The sequence below is a fragment of the Eschscholzia californica genome, unplaced genomic scaffold, assembly GCF_041429995.1.
Source record: "Eschscholzia californica isolate CP2 unplaced genomic scaffold, dmEscCali1.0.p SCAF_2, whole genome shotgun sequence".
Classification (NCBI taxonomy): Eukaryota; Viridiplantae; Streptophyta; class Magnoliopsida; order Ranunculales; family Papaveraceae; genus Eschscholzia; species Eschscholzia californica.
Window position 1 is genome coordinate 14,774,826 of NW_028238309.1, and position 19,256 is coordinate 14,794,081.

General features: G+C 40.5%; 1 protein-coding gene across 1 annotated transcript; it reads right to left on the reverse strand.

The window, feature by feature from the left end:
- Positions 1–304: 304 nt before the first annotated feature.
- Positions 305–19,120, reverse strand: LOC147556442 (uncharacterized). The gene is made up of 6 exons (XM_086658642.1): positions 18,893–19,120; positions 18,665–18,787; positions 18,346–18,583; positions 17,982–18,220; positions 1,394–1,630; positions 305–1,276 (listed from the first exon to the last, which is right to left on the reverse strand). Exons 1-6 carry the CDS (start codon positions 19,118–19,120, stop codon positions 305–307), a joined length of 2,037 nt encoding a protein of 678 aa, XP_086514768.1.
- Between the last annotated feature and the right edge of the window lie 136 nt (positions 19,121–19,256).

Genomic DNA, 19,256 nt, shown 5'->3' on the forward strand with positions numbered 1-19,256 from the left:
GGAAATCATCCTCCTCACAGTAGGCACACAACACACAAATGGCATCAGGAATCACAACCCACCTATGTAGCTTATCCTTAGTTTTCAAAGCTCTTCACATAGCTACCCAGGTCATAAAACTTTGATTAGGTATGTTGAGGGAACCAAACAATATCACATCAAGAAACAACATTATCAGTCCTTCTAAGAGCCTCATAAGTCTCCTTGAGAGTATAAGTACTAGACTGACCTGCTGTCCAGACCCTTTCATCAGCAAACTCAGCCTGAATGCCAACCTCATGCAATCTGTCAGTAACATCACTCATTACTCCAAGAAGCAAGGAGGAACAACCCATTCACTATTAGAAATGTAAACACTAACCTTACCTCTGGCATTGAGCTTTTTGTCATACCTGAAGAAGGGGCTCAAGTATGAATAGAGAACACCCATGGGATGCAACACATCAAACCAAAAGTCGGTGCTCTCACCATTGCCTATCAATACTTTGGCTAACTTAAGCCATTGCTTTCTACACTTCAAAATACATCTCCAGCTCCATGAAGAGTCATGAGGAATCTTCATGACCCAGATATTATTTCCGAAAATCAAATTGGCCTTGACCCAAGAGACCCAAAGAGTGTCCTTGCCAATGAACAATTCCCAAACATGTCTCAAATTTGCAGCAACATTAAGATTCCATAAATTCCTAAGATTTAAGCCACCCTCTTTATAAGGTAAACACACCACATCTTTACTAATTGTGGCCCTCTTAGCCTTCATATTAGTACCCACCCTAAGGAAATTCTGAATAATAGAAGAAAGTTCTTCAAAAACTCTCTTAGGAAGGACAAAGGAGCTAATCCAGAACAAAATCATGTCATTGATAATAGAACTAATAAGAGTGACTCTACCATCATATGAAAGAAACTTAGACTTCCAAGATTGTACCTTCTTAAGCGCCCTATCAATCAAGGGTTGACAATCAGCATATGCCACTCTTGAAGAAAGCAAGGGAACTCCAAGGTATTTAACTGGGAGAGCAGCAACATCAAAACCCAACATAACCTTAATAGCCTCCAAAGTTCCATCAGCAACACCAATATAAAAAATGGAGCTTTTCATTTTGTTAGCATTCAGACCAGTGCATAAAGAAAAACCCTCCAAAGCTTCAGCAAGAGTAGCAGTAGACTCCACATCTCCTTTTGGGAACACCAAAAGGTCATCTGCAAAACTAAGATGAGTAATAATAGGGGTAATGCACTTAGGATGCAGATGTAACCTGCCATCCCCAACCATCTAAAGCAAGAAAACATCGAGAACCTCTATGACCATCACAAAGAGATACGGGGACATAAGACACCCTTGCCTCAAGCCCCTCTATCCCTTGAAATAACCATAAGTATTCCCATTCACCATAATAGAAAACCTAGAAGTGGAAACACACATCCTAACCCACTGCACAAACTTCTCAGGGAACCCAAATAACTGCATAATCCTGAAAATAGCCTCCCACTTCATAGTGTCACAATCCTTCTGAAGGTCAATCTTTATAGCACACCTAGGAGCCCCTCTAGTCCAGTGATAGTTCCTAGTAAGCTCATGTGCTAAAAGAATGTTATCTTGAATAACTCTCTCTGCAATAAAAGCAGACTGGCAAGGACTAATCAACTCAAATATCACTCTCTTCATCTTTGTGCTGAAGGATATATCCGTTCGGTCTGAAGGAGATGTCCTTCCGAAGGAGTGTCCTTCGACCAAGGTGGCAATGTGATCAATTTGTCAGTTAGGATAACGATGACCACACGTAAAGATCATCCAGTCCGGTCCAATTAGGGGTCGTAATGCTTTGCTAGAAGCCAACTACGATCGTCGGATCAAGGAGTTGATTCGCGGCTAACATAGACCGGATCCTACAACGGGTTACACATAAGAGTGGTAGCTTGATCGGAGAGACTTGACTAGACGGGAACAGGCTAAAGATGGATGGGATCCAACTAGAAAGGCCGAAAGGGTTCAAATGGAGATTCGGATCAAGATAGAAAGAACCGGGCCTTAAAAGGGGTGCCCCGGGGAAGGCTCATAAGGCCGGCCATGTGATGGCCGACCAGAGCAAGTGGGCCGGCCATAGAAAGCCCATGGTGGGCTGTTCTGGCCGGCCACACTAAAGGGACTTGTCAAAATACCCCAAAAGGGTATTTTGGTAATTATCTTTTCTGTGACCCGAAAATAGAAAGACCTAATCTGAATGGGATTATAATTAGGGTTTGTCTATATATTGGGTCAGTTGAGAACAGAAAAGGTGTGGATTTTTCTCTAAGGAAAAATATACAGCTCTCTCTCTCTCTCTGAATATACAACTATTGGAGAGAGAGGAATATAGAGAAAAAGCTCCCGTTCTATCAATCTAGTCAAGAAGAAGAGTTCTTCTCAACCTTCTAATAAGTCCTAGCAGTCTGAAAGGAAGGGAGATCAAGTCTATTCACTCGGTGTCTCAAGTAGAGGAGCTACAATTAGAGCTCACGATCTTTACATGCGATTGGAATGGTTCGAGGGAAAAACGCGTTAAGGTATTTATCCCTCTTCTAGTTCATTGATTAGTTTATGCATATGATCCTGGGAAATCTAGTGTTAACATATGATGTTTGAGATTCCGCTTAGAACACTAGATAGTGTATAGGATACACAAAACCCTACAGTGGCATCACGAGCCGGTTGCATGAAACTATCTCTGACTAGTCGAATTAGATTCGAACTTGATTGATTAGATGGTTTTATGTTTAAATATGGATTTAGACATAAAATTGATTAGTTTAAATTAGATTTAGACGTAATCGGATAGAAATTGAAAGTGTTTCAATTGGGAGAACTTTAAATTTTCGATTTTGAAAAGAGTTTTCGAAAAGGGAATTTAAAAGTTAATGAGTTTTTTGAAAAAAGTTTTCAAAACCTACTGTTTTTTTTATGATTTTTCATAAAAAACAGCAAATTAGGGTTGAGAAAGGGAGAAGACAGCATGCTCGGATGGCAGTTTCTATTTTGGAAATAGAAACTGCCGGTCCGGACCAGCCAGGACGCGTCTGGCCAGTCCGGACATCTCGGGAAACAGAATCCCGAGATGTGGAAAGACCGGACTGGGATAGTCCCAGTCCGAGTCCTACTGGGAGTCCGAGACATGAAGTCTCGGACGCCCAGACGCGTGCAAGACGCGTCTGGAATCCCAGTCCGTCTCGGTCTAGGACCGAGACGGAATCCGAGTGGGACTGGGAATCCGAGACTGGGTCTCGGACATCCCAGACGCGTCTGGGACGCGTCTGGAATCCCAGTCCATATGCAACAAGGAGTCTGAGAAGGTCTTGGCCATAGGCCGAGACATAGTCTGACCGTCCAGACGCGTCTAGGACGCGTCTGATGCACCAAGACGCGTCTAGGACGCGTCTGTGGCCAAGGAGCACGTCTGGCCTAGGGCCAGGACGCGTCCAAATCGGGGTACCCGACATGTTTGGAACATGTTTTCTCGGTCCGGCCGGTGCTAAACACTTGTCCGAGCCAAGTTTTGGGTCAAACCGAGACTGGTCTGCGGGTGTTTGACCAAGTTTGACTTAAGTCTTTAGAGTTTGACTCGGGTTTTTTTTTTTGGGCCTTGACTTGAGTGGGAGGTTTTGACTTTTCTTCTTCCAACTTTAACCATATTTTTTCCGAAAGCGACCCGGGCCAATCAAAAGCCTAAAAACGGAGTTTTTCCAAAACGATTTCATAATCTTTTAGGATAAAACCAAAACGAGCTATTAGTCGGAATTTTGAGAAAATTAGACTTAAGGCACGTTAGACATAAAGATGTCGGTAGTATCTCCCGAATAGCTATCTAGAACATAGCAAACCTAGATTCGACCTAAGGAAGCGAATCTCATACATACTTGGGTGTTTTATGAGTGTCATATTATTATGTATGTATGAATGTGAATGCGGGTTCTAGTATGGCCATAGAATTGTTCTATCTTGTTTTCAAGCACGGATGGGTGCCCGATGTAATTAATTTAATTTCAAGTTTTATATACGATCTGCGAATCGTTGAGTCTTGTAATTAGAGTTAAGGGTCCAATAGAGTCCATTGAAGAGCCAAAGGATGAGATCGTGGTTCGAGTGGGAGAATTCAATGGAGGTTCGAGGATGGAGATCCAGGCGAACGGAGGAAAAACAAGCAAGAACCTAAGAAGATTAGATCTTTTAGGTTAGGGGTCATACTAGGATCATGTCTGCTTGATTTATTTTCTCGCGCGCATTTACTTATTTACGTTTTATGTGGTGTATGATTATGTTAGAGTTCACAGTAATGCATGCAAACAAAAACGTAAAAGTCCCCAAAAAGAATTTTGAGTAATGCCTACCCAGATTAAGACACCTGTTGAGCCCTTGTTCATCGATGGTGGGTCATGCCAAAGCAGGGTGCCATCTTTTACCTCGGGACAATACGGGTAGACCTATGAAGAGGTCTACATGTCTAAATGGTTATTCTCAACGAGTCAGCAAAAGAGTTTTGGATTTCGAGGCAAAAGGATGAATTGAACACATAAGTGTTATTCATCAACCAATAGTCATATGAGATATGATCAGTAAGGAGTTACTCACCCAGGAGGGTGAAGTTAAGGGCAGTGCCAAAGTACGCTTAACTTCACAGGAATGGGATCTTGGAATCGTATTATTCAAATGGGGACGGTTTTCATTGAATAATATGGCAAAAACTGTTTTTGCGTAAACATTGAATGTAGTACTTAGCAAAATCCTTATTATGTTTATGTAGGGTAGAGATGGCATATAGTATTAGTTCATGTTTAGATAGAGATCTATACGACTTTCTAGATTGGGAGGAAGATCAGAGAAGAATTCTCGATGCTTCAAATAAAGAAAGCGTAATAGAGCTACCAGAAAGGGAAGTGGAAGTCGGTGCCTATGTTATAGAGGTCAATTTGGCAGATATGGCTGACTCTCCTTCATGGGTATTTGATACCGGATGTGGAGCACATATAATTTCAGAATTAGATGAGCTCAAGGAGATCAGGTATCTGACAAAGAGCGAGATGGTTCTACGAGTCGCAAATAAGGCAAGAGTTGCTGTTGTGGCTGTAGGAACCTTTGAGCTCAGTTTAGAGACTGGATTGATATTAGTGCTGCATAATTGCTATTATGTACCCACTATATCAAGGAACATCATCTCTGTGTCAGTGTTAGACAAAGAGGGATATCATGCTATAATAAAGGACAAGTGTTGTTCTTTATACAAAGGTGAGATGTTCTATACCAGTGCTAAGCTACGTAATGGTCTTTATGTTGTGAACATAGAAGACGAAATCCTGAACATAGACGCGAAACGGCTTCGTACTCATGATTCTAACCAAAGCTATCTCTGGCATTGTCGTTTGGGTCACATTAACATGAAACGCATGCAGAAGCTTCATTCAGATGGACTTCTGGGATCGTGTGATTTGGAATTGTACGATACATGTGAGCCATGCTTAGTGGGCAAAATGACAAGATCGCCCTTCAAGGGGAAAGGAGATCGGGTGAGTGAACCATTAGGACTGATACATACAGATGTATGCAGACCTATGAGTACACTTGCGAGAGGTAACTATGGCTACTTCATAACGTTCACAGATGACTTCACTAGATATGGTTACGTATATCTTATGAAGCATAAGTCGGAATCGTTTGAAGTGTTCAAACAATTCCAGAATGAAGTAGAGAATCAACTTGGCAAGAAAATAAAAGCCATTCGATCGGATCGAGGTGGTGAATATTTTAGTCAAGAGTTTGAGGATCATCTTCGGAGTTGCGGAATAGTGTCCCAACTCACTCCTCCAGGAACACCTCAGATGAATGGTGTGTCCGAAAGGAGAAATCGAACCTTGATGGACATGGTTCGATCGATGATGAACTTAGCCGATCTTCCTAACACCTTCTGGGGGTATGCTCTAGAAACGGCTGCTTTCACACTAAACCGAGCTCCGTCAAAAGCTGTAGAAAAGACGCCATATGAGATATGGACTGGAAAGGTTCCAAAGTTGTCTTTTCTCAAAGTCTGGGGTTGCGATGTTTATGTAAAACGTTTACAAGGAGATAAACTAACACCAAGATCAGACAAGTGCCTCTTTGTTGGTTATCCAAAAGAGACGAAGGGGTATTACTTCTACAACCCATCAGAGAACAAAGTGTTTGTTGCTCGTGATGGTGTCTTCCTTGAAAAGGAGTTTCTTTCCAAGAAGACAAGTGGGAGAAATATAGAAATCGAAGAAGTTCGATCCGAGCAACAAACTGACACCGTTGTACCGATGTCAGAAGCCGCGATTCCTAACTATTCTGAACCGATAGAAAAGGAAAGAGAGGAAGAGATGGTAGATCCTCCCGCGCAGAGCGAATGTGATTCGCAGGAGAACCCTCAAGGAGTTGAGAGTGTCTCACCTGTTGTTCGAGCCCCGCGTAGGTCCGCAAGGCTGATGGAGTTATCTCAACGACAAGAGTTGTTGTTGATAGAGGATAATGAACCCAGCACCTACAAAGAAGCTATGACGAGCCCAGACTCCGAAAAATGGCTGGGAGCCATGAAATCCGAAATGGAATCCATGTTTGAGAATCAAGTTTGGAACTTGGTTGATTTGCCCGATGGAGTAAAACCCATCAGATGCAAATGGATTTTCAAGATGAAAACAGACAAGGATGGAAACGTGAGTGTTTTCAAAGCTAGACTCGTGGAAAAAGGTTACAGACAAGTCCAAGGAATAGACTACGAAGAAACCTTTTCCCCTGTCGCGATGCTTAAGTCCATTAGGATTGTTCTAGCAATTACAGCTCATTACGATTATGAGATTTGGCAAATGGATGTCAAAAACGCCTTCCTGAACGGTAAACTGGAAGAGGATGTGTACATGACACAGCCTGAGGGTTTTGAGGACTCCAAGAATGCTGGAAAGGTTTGCAAGCTTCAAAGGTCCATCTACGGGTTGAAGCAAGCAAGTCGGAGCTGGAATCTTCGATTCGACGAGAAAATCAAAGAGTTTGGTTTTCTGAAGAATGAAGAGGAATCTTGTGTATACAAGAAGGTTAGTGGGAGCAACCTAGTTTTCTTGGTCCTGTATGTGGATGACATACTGATTGTTGGAAATAACATTCTTATGCTTAACTCCGTAAAAGAGTGGCTAAGGAAGTGTTTTTCAATGAAAGACCTAGGAGATGCAGAATACATATTGGGCATCAAGATCTATAGAGATAGATCAAAGAGGATGATTGGACTCAGTCAAGAGACTTATATCGATAAGATTCTTGGGAGGTTCAAGATGGAAGACTCTAAAAGAGGATTCCTACCCATGACACATGGTACGACGCGAAGCAAGACTCAGTGTCCCCGAGATCCTGATGAGCTAGCACACATGAAGAAGGTGCCTTATGCTTCGGCAATAGGATCCATCATGTACGCCATGGTCTGCACTCGCCCAGACGTCTCATATGCTCTGAGCATGTGTAGTCGTTACCAATCTAATTCAGGTGAGAAACACTGGACCGCAGCCAAAAATATCCTGAAGTACTTGAGAAGGACAAAGGATCACTTCTTGGTATATGGCGGGAAAGATGAACTAATCGTAGAAGGCCATGTGGATGCGAGCTTCCAAACGGACAAAGATGATTTCCGATCGCAGTCGGGTTATGTCTTTTGTCTAAACGGAGGAGCAGTAAGCTGGAAAAGCTCAAAGCAGACTACTGTAGCAGACTCTACCACAGAAGCAGAATACCTTGCCGCTTCGGAAGCAGCCAAGGAATGAGTTTGGATAAAGAAGTTTATCACCGAACTTGGTGTAGTTCCTAGCATAGAAAATGGGGTTACTCTGTATTGTGACAACAATGGAGCTATCGCCCAGGCTAAGGAACCAAGAGCACACCAGAAATCCAAACATATCCTAAGAAAGTACCACGTGATTAGGGAAATCACTGAGCGAAAAGATGTGGTCATTTGCAAAGTCGATACGGATGACAATGTTGCCGATCCGTTAACTAAACCACTGCCTCAGCCCAAGTATAAGAGTCATAGAAGGGGCATAGGTATAAAGCGCATCGATGAATGGCTTTAAGTTGTAATTGGATTAATGAAAGGAGTTTCATGTAATCAATTAGCTACATTCAATAAAAGAAATAAATAAATTATTTCTGTCATTAAATAATAGTTTAGTGTTTAATTGACAGTCCAAACATAATGAAGCATTCCAGGTAGGTTTATCAGATACGTGATCTGGTAAATGGAACCCTACTAAGTGAACATGGAATAGATTCATTATTCAGTCCCTAGTCCAGGTCATTGCGTGGACAACAATGACTCAAGAAGACTAGCATGGGAATTGACTGATAGCGCAGTTCCATGGGCTATAGGAATATGGTATTTAAGTCAATTACATGGGTGTATGATTGGGGAATCTACACTGGATAACCCAAAGATGAGAGTTTTTTCAAGGAGTTGAAAAACGTCACAAACTCTCATAGGCGAGATTGGAGAGATTCCGTAAACATGAGTGCTGATGAGCCATGAAAATGTCTCATCTGAATCTCTTAACTCGGGTTAGTTAGTCCATTTTGAGCATTTACTCTCATGATTTGCTCGCTTCTTTTGTCCAGGTGCCTTTTACGAGATTGAGCGTGAAAAAACGGATTAAATCGGGAGAAAGACGTGTTCGGGGTATTCTGGTCATTTGGTGGTCATGGTGGTCTGACAATTTCGGCCCAGGATGATACTTCGATGAAAATAGAGTCGAAGACGAACCCAACGACGAAAACAGAAGTCAAATCAGAGTTCGGAAGTGAAAGACATAGCTAGTCAAAGTTTTGGTCCAAACCAGTTGACTAAAGTGGAGCAGAAACCATGCCGAGACACGTGGCGCACAAAGGTGAAGCCGATTTGATGGAATGGATGAGGCGAGGGATACCTTCTGTCAAGTGCGGGGTCATTTTGGGATTTGCAGGAGCCAATGATCTGGTACACCCGAGGCAAGATTCTAACAGGCAAATCCACCGTGACATCCAACGGACCTGATAAAACCGGGACACATTGGCTCAACTGAGATGTGAGATGTATTGCCTTCTAGTGGTGCGCGATACACCTTATCAAACTCACTTAACCACACGTCCTGATTTGATTCTGTCTCCTTCCTTATCTATTCCAACAAAACATCTCCTTCCTCTTTTAACAGTAGTGAGAGAAACCGAGAAGAAGAAATGTTGAGAGAGAATAATGAAGGAGATCGGCTTAAGTTTGGAAAGAGAGTGAAGAGAAGGAAAGAAGACTAACATAGATGGAAAGAGAGAGAGAGATTTATTTCTCTTTCTAACAGAAAAGGAAAGGAGATTGAAACGAGCTCTCGGCCGGATATATTTTCGAGAGCTAGAGAGAGAGACGGATTCCCTCGGCTATAAGAAACAGGAGGAGAACCAAGCATTAATCAACTCGGTTTTGGGGATTGATCCTCTCGAGCTCGACCTATAGCAAAATCAGAGAGAGAGAGAGACAGAGAAAGACAGAGAGAAAGAGGAGAATCATCTCTCCATTCGGCCATTAAAGTATAACCGAGAGCTAGAGTGAGAAAGAGTTTGAGAGTTTACTGTTAGGTTTCTTTTTCTTTTGATTCTTCTCTTTGTGAGAGAGAGAAGGAGAGATTGAAAGAGTTAGTAAGAGAGAAGCTCTTGAATTGTAGAGAGAGAAAGAGATTTAATTAAAGTTATAAAACTCCATTATTATTTTTTCTTCTTTCTTCATCATATTCGGTTATAAAGATTAAGAGAGAGTTTCTGTGTTCATTAGAGAGAAAAAGAGAGAAGATTGAAAGAAAAAGAAAGAGAAAACAGAGAAGGAGAAGAAAAACCAGGGAAGGAAAATTATTTTCTCACCTGGAAATCGTTTCCGGGAAGACGAGAAAATAGTTTTCCCTAAGGGTCTGTTTGGCGGAATTTTGGGAAAAACAGAAGGAAATCATTTCCCTAAGGCCCTGTTTGGTTTGGAAATAGCGAAAAAGATAAGTTTTCTTCCATTCTCTTTTATTATTCATATTTATTTAAATCTCGATCATGATTAGCTAAGACTCTCCATCTAGGGTTTTACGATGAAACCCATTTTTGACCTTTTAGAGATATAATTTTTATTGATTAACTCTTGATTAATGCTTCATAGTTTAATTCGTTTTAGTTTGATAAATAGATTTTCTTTTCACTATTTATACTTTTCGATTTGATGCATCGTGCTTATGTTAAATCATTTGACGGTTCATACTTATTAATTGATAAATAGTAGTTTAGAGATTTATTTATTTAAAATAAAATGATTACATTGTTATGTTTTATTCGGTTTTAACGAAAACATCTCCCGGAATTAGGATTGTTCATTATCCGAAATTCTGAGTTATAAAAAAGAGAATTAACCATTTTAAGTATTTGTTTCTAAAAGTGATTTTATGTGGTGGAATCCTAAACCCTAGACTCCTCTCCCCATTTGAGTTCATTTTCATTTCCGTTATTTTATTTCAATATTTTATTCATTTTAAAACCAAAATCAAAACAGTTGAAAATCTTATTACTTCCTAGTTTTAGAATAGGTTTCACTTAGTCTCTGAGGAACGAACCGGTCTTACCGGAATTTATTACAACTTGACACCCGTGCACTTGCGGGTGTAGACCTATTTAGGGTAACCTTTCTAGGCCCATCAAGTTTTTGGCGCCGCTGCCGGGGACTAAGTTCAAAATTTGTTCTAATCTTGGAAAGTTTTTATTTTTGGTAAGTTTTTATTTTTGGCCACTTTGACTTGCTTCTCTATTTTTGGTGTTTAGGGCATTAAGGAGCGAAAGAGAAGGCGCAAACAAGGAGGAGGAGTCGAAAAGAAGAAATTTACAGTTTTATTTTATTTTATTTTTGGTGAGAGAGAGACTTTAGACTTTCTAGACTTTATTTTTGGATTTAAGTTTTGACCCTAATTTAAAGGGCATAAATTGTAACCGAAAAACCAAAACGAAGCCTCGGGTTCGAACACTCGCGGGGAGAGTGGCCCGAGTCGTCTGCAAAGGTCGTCGCCCGTCTCGAACGGGAGGTAACTTTCTCTAATCACCCACGAATCCCCTGTTAGTGGGTACTTTTTATAAGATCTTAGTAGTGCTTCCTCGGTTTTCGTGTTAAAAAAAAAAAAAAAAAAAAAAAAAAAAAAAAAAAAAAAAAAATTCGGACCAAAAGAAAGGAGTAAAGTTTAGTTACATAAGTGTCAATTCTCATCTTGTGATCGTGCCTGACCATCATGGCGCATTTTTCTAATGGTTGGACGTACCCTGTTGATGATGATGACCTTGATCTAAAGGGACCCGTCATCAACCGAACTGATATAACCTTAAGAGAATACCAACAGTTGCGTAAAGACTGGCTTAACCAACGTGGTACGACTCTAAGAGATTGTCAACGACTTAACGAGGGGAATAGGCTAGTTGAGCCTAACCGAACTGGTATGACCCTAGGAGAGTACCAACAGATGTGTAGAGACGAGCCTAACCGACCGGGTATGACATTTCAGGATTATAAACGAATGTCTAGAAACAGTCCGATTAGTGAGTGGAGTAGACCATATGAGCCTGATCGATCTCATATGACATTAGGAGATTATCAGCAAATGTGTAGAGATGGTCCGATTAGCGATGGATATGGTCCGACGCCAAATATATATGAGAGACCTTATTGTCCACACTATTCTGAGACCAATGACTTTAGAGACAGGTATGATCCTAATATGTACGGAGGAAGTTATTATCAAGAGTCTACGTTTAATTACACTAGCGAACCTTATTATGAGGAGACTCTTGAAGATAGATCTCGATCAGAGTCCGAGAGTCGTCTTATTGAGATTATGTCACAATTTGCGACTCAAATACAGCAGGATACTGAGTCCTTGGCTCAACAGATGAAAATGTTTAAGTCACAGTTATTCGCCGACGAGGAAGGGGGTTCACCACCCCAAACTCAGGAAGGTACTAGGTACGATGACGAGGTTAATACGTCTAACCCTAGTACTAAGTTAAATGTCGATGAATTTACTGATAATACCCTAGAGCCTGAAAGGTCTGATGACCTTGTTGTCTTGCTTCCTCCACCTATGTCATCTCACCATGATAGGACTACACTAGACATTGATATTCAAGATGATGGCTCTATGAGCAAGTTTGGGAATGACACTATTCTGAACTTTCCGACATTTGAGATTTGTAAGGAGTCAGCCTTAGATGAAATTCTAGGAAGGCATGATATTATGAATGACTGCGAGACTCCAGATGTATTTGAGGACATTGATGACAGTAGAGACATGTTAGATAGTTTGTCAGACTGTTTACCTAAGGAAACCATGGACCTTGACGTGGTCCCCGAGCATATTGCCTTACCCTTAGAGTCTAGTTTGACCTTTCACATGGTCTCAGACTCGGTTGTTGATCCCTTTTGGGACACTTCAGATGTCTCCTCGGGAACGTCTATGGAAATAGTGGATATTCTATCCACTAAGCTTGCAGATGACTTTCTGCCTTCGACGGATATATTGACCCTTCATTGTTATGTCGATCCTTTTGATGACTTTCTAGTCATTGGTCCGAGTATTTATAGTTACTTAGTGGACTGTGCATCCACTAAGTTTGGGGATTGCCCCTCTTCTTTGATAGTCTCACATGCACTCTCTGCAATTCCCAAAAATGTGAGACTATCGTTCATTGAAAACTTTGTGTTTTGGGTGGACCCACAGATGTATCAAATATTGGTTTACAGTTAATCACATATCTGTAATCCAGTAGGTTAATTCTTTTTATTTTTTCGAATCATCTGTTTCGTCTGGCTGAAGACGTTAAACTTAGCGCTTTCTGGGAGGCAACCCACGCTTAGGACTTCCGAATCAGGTAATATCTCTCCCTTCATCCTGTTATTTTTGCATAGTCTTCAGAACATTGAGGACAATGTTCGGTTTAAGTTTGGGGATGTTATAGGGGAATGAATTTTTGCTAAGTCCTTATTTCAAAAACTCAAAAGGGTTCAAAATTTTAAAATTTTTTGGATTGAAAATGTGAGTCTAGTTGTTTTTGCTGGTTAATAGTTATAGAGTCTAGTTGGTTGTACTACACTTTTGCTAAAGGTTTTTCCACGAATTTCGAGTCTTGAAGTTGTCTGTGCACTAGCCATGTGAGTGTTAGATAGGTGAAGAGTGGACATTTCTAAGAGAACTTAATCGATCATTAGTGGAGACTTAACCTATGTGAGATTCTGAGCCTTTCTTTTTGTTTTGAGTGATCTCTTCTGAGCTAACTCTGAGTAGAATGAAGAGCTACTCAACCTCGCAATTAGAGCTCAGTTGATCTCTTGAGTTCAAATTTTACAACCACTAGGGATGTCATCAGGAAGTAAACCTTTCTCTTGTAGTCTGGGAAACTTGAAAACAGTGTCAACTAGAGGAAGTTGAAACTCGATCCACTATTTAGAACCCTGAGAATTAAGGCATGAAGCAAAAGGAAGAGAATATTACCGAGGAAAGAATAATGTCAAGAAAGTAGTATTTGTATTTTGAGTATAGTACTAGTGTACTAAAAAAAAAAAAAAAAAAAAAAAAAAAAAAAAAAAAAAAAAAAAAAAAAATCAAAGAAAAAGGTGTTTGTTTGTGTTTATCCCAAAGTAGTTCTTGAAGATTTGAAGACGTCGAGTTCTCAGGAGTTCTAGTTCATCCGTAGTCTATCGACCTCTAGGAAGCATTGTTAGAAAGTAGATCAGGTGAGAAGAGTTGGTTAGCTTCCCCATTCCGTATTAGTGGTTGTTTCCTTCCTATGAGATCAGTCGTTCATAAAGAAATTTAGTCCATCTTTTGTAATGTGTTGAGTTTTCTTTCATACTCATACTCACACATAGAGTGAACCATTCTTGAGTGACTTTAATTTTTGAGTGTATGACTGTGAGGCAGTAGTCGAGGCGAAATGTATCGAGACGGTAATCGAGGTTTTGTCTTTTCAGAACCGAAATGATACTCATATTGGCTGGTCACGTGCACTTCGGGTCTTGATTACTAGTGAAGGGATTTTTTTAGCATTTGTATGGTTTGGTCGACTTAGATTTCATTTCTATTAACTTTTGAAAATCTACCAGATAAACATTTTTTGTCCACATCATACTTAGACCCTTCTGCATTTTTGAGATTTTTGAATTTTGTGGGTATATTCACTGCAAACCCTCACGAGACAAAACTCGTCCTCTAGGGGCAACCTAGAGGTTTAACGGCTTGTTGCACGTGCTAAGTGCAATCGTGATTCCCTACGAAAGTGGCGAAATGGGTTTAGTTTTATTTTTCTGTTTTGCTCGAGGACTAGCAAAATCTAAGTTTGGGGATGTTTGATGAGCCATGAAAATGTCTCATCTGAATCTCTTAACTCGGGTTAGTTAGTCCATTTTGAGCATTTACTCTCATGATTTGCTCGCTTCTTTTGTCCAGGTGCCTTTTACGAGATTGAGCGTGAAAAAACGGATTAAATCGGGAGAAAGACGTGTTCGGGGTATTCTGGTCATTTGGTGGTCATGGTGGTCTGACAATTTCGGCCCAGGATGATACTTCGATGAAAATAGAGTCGAAGACGAACCCAACGACGAAAACAGAAGTCAAATCAGAGTTCGGAAGTGAAAGACATAGCTAGTCAAAGTTTTGGTCCAAACCAGTTGACTAAAGTGGAGCAGAAACCATGCCGAGACACGTGGCGCACAAAGGTGAAGCCGATTTGATGGAATGGATGAGGCGAGGGATACCTTCTGTCAAGTGCGGGGTCATTTTGGGATTTGCAGGAGCCAATGATCTGGTACACCCGAGGCAAGATTCTAACAGGCAAATCCACCGTGACATCCAACGGACCTGATAAAACCGGGACACATTGGCTCAACTGAGATGTGAGATGTATTGCCTTCTAGTGGTGCGCGATACACCTTATCAAACTCACTTAACCACACGTCCTGATTTGATTCTGTCTCCTTCCTTATCTATTCCAACAAAACATCTCCTTCCTCTTTTAACAGTAGTGAGAGAAACCGAGAAGAAGAAATGTTGAGAGAGAATAATGAAGGAGATCGGCTTAAGTTTGGAAAGAGAGTGAAGAGAAGGAAAGAAGACTAACATAGATGGAAAGAGAGAGAGAGATTTATTTCTCTTTCTAACAGAAAAGGAAAGGAGATTGAAACGAGCTCTCGGCCGGATATATTTTCGAGAGCTAGAGAGAGAGACGGATTCCCTCGGCTATAAGAAACAGGAGGAGAACCAAGCATTAATCAACTCGGTTTTGGGGATTGATCCTCTCGAGCTCGACCTATAGCAAAATCAGAGAGAGAGAGAGACAGAGAAAGACAGAGAGAAAGAGGAGAATCATCTCTCCATTCGGCCATTAAAGTATAACCGAGAGCTAGAGTGAGAAAGAGTTTGAGAGTTTACTGTTAGGTTTCTTTTTCTTTTGATTCTTCTCTTTGTGAGAGAGAGAAGGAGAGATTGAAAGAGTTAGTAAGAGAGAAGCTCTTGAATTGTAGAGAGAGAAAGAGATTTAATTAAAGTTATAAAACTCCATTATTATTTTTTCTTCTTTCTTCATCATATTCGGTTATAAAGATTAAGAGAGAGTTTCTGTGTTCATTAGAGAGAAAAAGAGAGAAGATTGAAAGAAAAAGAAAGAGAAAACAGAGAAGGAGAAGAAAAACCAGGGAAGGAAAATTATTTTCTCACCTGGAAATCGTTTCCGGGAAGACGAGAAAATAGTTTTCCCTAAGGGTCTGTTTGGCGGAATTTTGGGAAAAACAGAAGGAAATCATTTCCCTAAGGCCCTGTTTGGTTTGGAAATAGCGAAAAAGATAAGTTTTCTTCCATTCTCTTTTATTATTCATATTTATTTAAATCTCGATCATGATTAGCTAAGACTCTCCATCTAGGGTTTTACGATGAAACCCATTTTTGACCTTTTAGAGATATAATTTTTATTGATTAACTCTTGATTAATGCTTCATAGTTTAATTCGTTTTAGTTTGATAAATAGATTTTCTTTTCACTATTTATACTTTTCGATTTGATGCATCGTGCTTATGTTAAATCATTTGACGGTTCATACTTATTAATTGATAAATAGTAGTTTAGAGATTTATTTATTTAAAATAAAATGATTACATTGTTATGTTTTATTCGGTTTTAACGAAAACATCTCCCGGAATTAGGATTGTTCATTATCCGAAATTCTGAGTTATAAAAAAGAGAATTAACCATTTTAAGTATTTGTTTCTAAAAGTGATTTTATGTGGTGGAATCCTAAACCCTAGACTCCTCTCCCCATTTGAGTTCATTTTCATTTCCGTTATTTTATTTCAATATTTTATTCATTTTAAAACCAAAATCAAAACAGTTGAAAATCTTATTACTTCCTAGTTTTAGAATAGGTTTCACTTAGTCTCTGAGGAACGAACCGGTCTTACCGGAATTTATTACAACTTGACACCCGTGCACTTGCGGGTGTAGACCTATTTAGGGTAACCTTTCTAGGCCCATCAAGTGCTCCACTCATCTTATGTAAGGAATGTCGAACTTTGGTACCGTCAAACGCCGCGCCGTAAAAGGAGGTTATAAAGGCGGCATACTGGGGGAGACAGGATAGACATGAAGTTAAGTGGGAGTACAAGACTGGATGATGTCTTCCTATTAAGTTAGGATTAAGTATCTCCGGGCCACTTGAGGAGAAGCAACTGGAAAATGTGTGGCCACACTCAAATGGATTAAGAGTTAATCATTTGTATTGACAGTTGTTCTCCAGATCAAGAAAGTCTGAAGGATATGACGTATCAGATGAGATACTAAGAGACATGGGAATCGAGCATTGCACTTGTTCTAAGTACAAGTGGGAGACTGAAGGATATATCCGTTCAGTCTGAAGGAGATGTCCTTCCGAAGGAGTGTCCTTCGACCAAGGTGGCAATGCGATCAATTTGTCAGTTAGGATAACGATGACCACACGTAAAGATCATCCAGTCCGGTCCAATTAGGGGTCGTAATGCTTTGCTAGAAGCCAACTACGATCGTCGAATCAAGGAGTTGATTCGCGGCTAACATAGACCAGATCCTACAACGGGTTACACATAAGAGTGGTAGCTTGATCGGAGAGACTTGACTAGACGGGAACAGGCTAAAGATGGATGGGATCCAACTAGAAAGGCCGAAAGGGTTCGAATGGAGATTCGGATCAAGATAGAAAGAACCGGCCTTAAAAGGGGTGCCCCGGGGAAGGCTCATAAGGCCGGCCATGTGATGGCCGACCAGAGCAAGTGGGACGGCCATAGAAAGCCCATGGTGGGCTTTTCTGGCCGGCCACACTAAAGGGACTTGTCAAAATACCCCAAAAGGGTATTTTGGTAATTATCTTTTCTGTGACCCGAAAATAGAAAGACCTAATCTGAATGGGATTCTAATTAGGGTTTGTCTATATATTGGGTCAGTTGAGAACAGAAAAGGTGTGGATTTTTCTCTAAGGAAAAATATACAGCTCTCTCTCTCTCTCTGAATATACAGCTATTGGAGAGAGAGGAATATAGAGAAAAAGCTCCCGTTCTATCAATCTAGTCAAGAAGAAGAGTTCTTCTCAACCTTCTAATAAGTCTTAGCAGTCTGAAAGGAAGGGAGATCAAGTCTATTCACTCGGTGTCTCAAGTAGAGGAGCTACAATTGGAGCTCTCGATCTTTACATGCGATTGGAATGGTTCGAGGGAAAAACGCGTTAAGGTATTTATCCCTCTTCTAGTTCATTGATTAGTTTATGCATATGATCCTGGGAAATCTAGTGTTAACATATGATGTTTGAGATTCCGCTTAGAACACTAGATAGTGTATAGGATACACAAAACCCTACATGTGATGCGCTTGTAAATAACATTACAACAGGAGATATGCCTAAAATAAGTTACTCTAGAAGCATTAGGAACTTTAGGAACCAAAGTAGAATTGACCTCACTAAGCAACTTGCCAGAAGAAAAGACCCTGAACACGGCCTCACAAAAATCATCTCCCATAACACTCCAGCAAGACTTGAAGAAAAAAGAGGAAAAGCCATCTGGCTCAGAGGCTTTATCAGAACCAATAATGGAAAGAGCATAAACTATCTCTTCCTTAGTCACCTTACCAATCAAATCATCAGCCTGGTCACCTGAAAGTACATGAGCAAATCTAACCCTCTCCAGCCTCCCAGAGACATCCTCCCCAAGGGAACATCCAAACATATGATGATAGAACCCAACACACTCATCAACCACCTCCTGACACTGAACTAACTTCTCGCCAAAAACATTATTCTAAACCTTCTCTCCTTCATTGAACTGTGAAAGAACTTGGTATTCCCATCTCCAAGTTGAATCCTCTGGACTCTGGATTTCTGCTTGAGCATATCCTCCTTAGTCCTTGCCAATCTGACATAAGTACCAACTGCCTCTCTTTCAGCTGCCCTCACCTGAAAATATCCTGGCTCAGCATAAAGTAAGAACTGCATCATAATCATAGACTCTCTGGCCTCCTAAACTTGCAAAGAAAAATTGTGAAATTTATCTCTTTTCCATTCAGTCAGAACTAATTTCACCTTCTTAAGCTTACAAACCAACCTATACATAGGATTACCCATCACCTCCATACACCAAGCCTTCTTCACCAAATCTAGGAATCCCTCTTCCTCAATCCAACAATTAAAAAGTTTGAAAGGCCTAGGTCCAGTACCACCACTCTAAAAAAAAGACACAACACAAGGGCAATGGTCAGACACACCATGATTAAGAAACTCAACCCTTGCATTAGGGAAGCTAGACACTCACTTAATATTAACCCAGACCCTATCTAGCTTCTCACAAATATAGCCATCCTCAATTTGCCCATTTGACCAAGTAAGAAAATTACCAGAGAAAGGACAATCAAACAAATGAGAATTGCATAAGCATTCCCTGAAATCAATACTGTCACGAGGCCTAACAACAACCCCTTCAACTTTTTCTTCAGCCTCAAGCACAAAACTAAAGTCACCCATAACTAACCAAGCCATATCATAGTTCATTGCCACCATTCTCATCTCATTCCAAAACCTTTTCATAGATATACCATCATTATGAGCATACACAATGTTGATGTCAAAAAATGGCCTTCCGTTATATCAGCATGAAACAGGGGCTTGATGCATGACAGCGTCTGTTATGATAGAA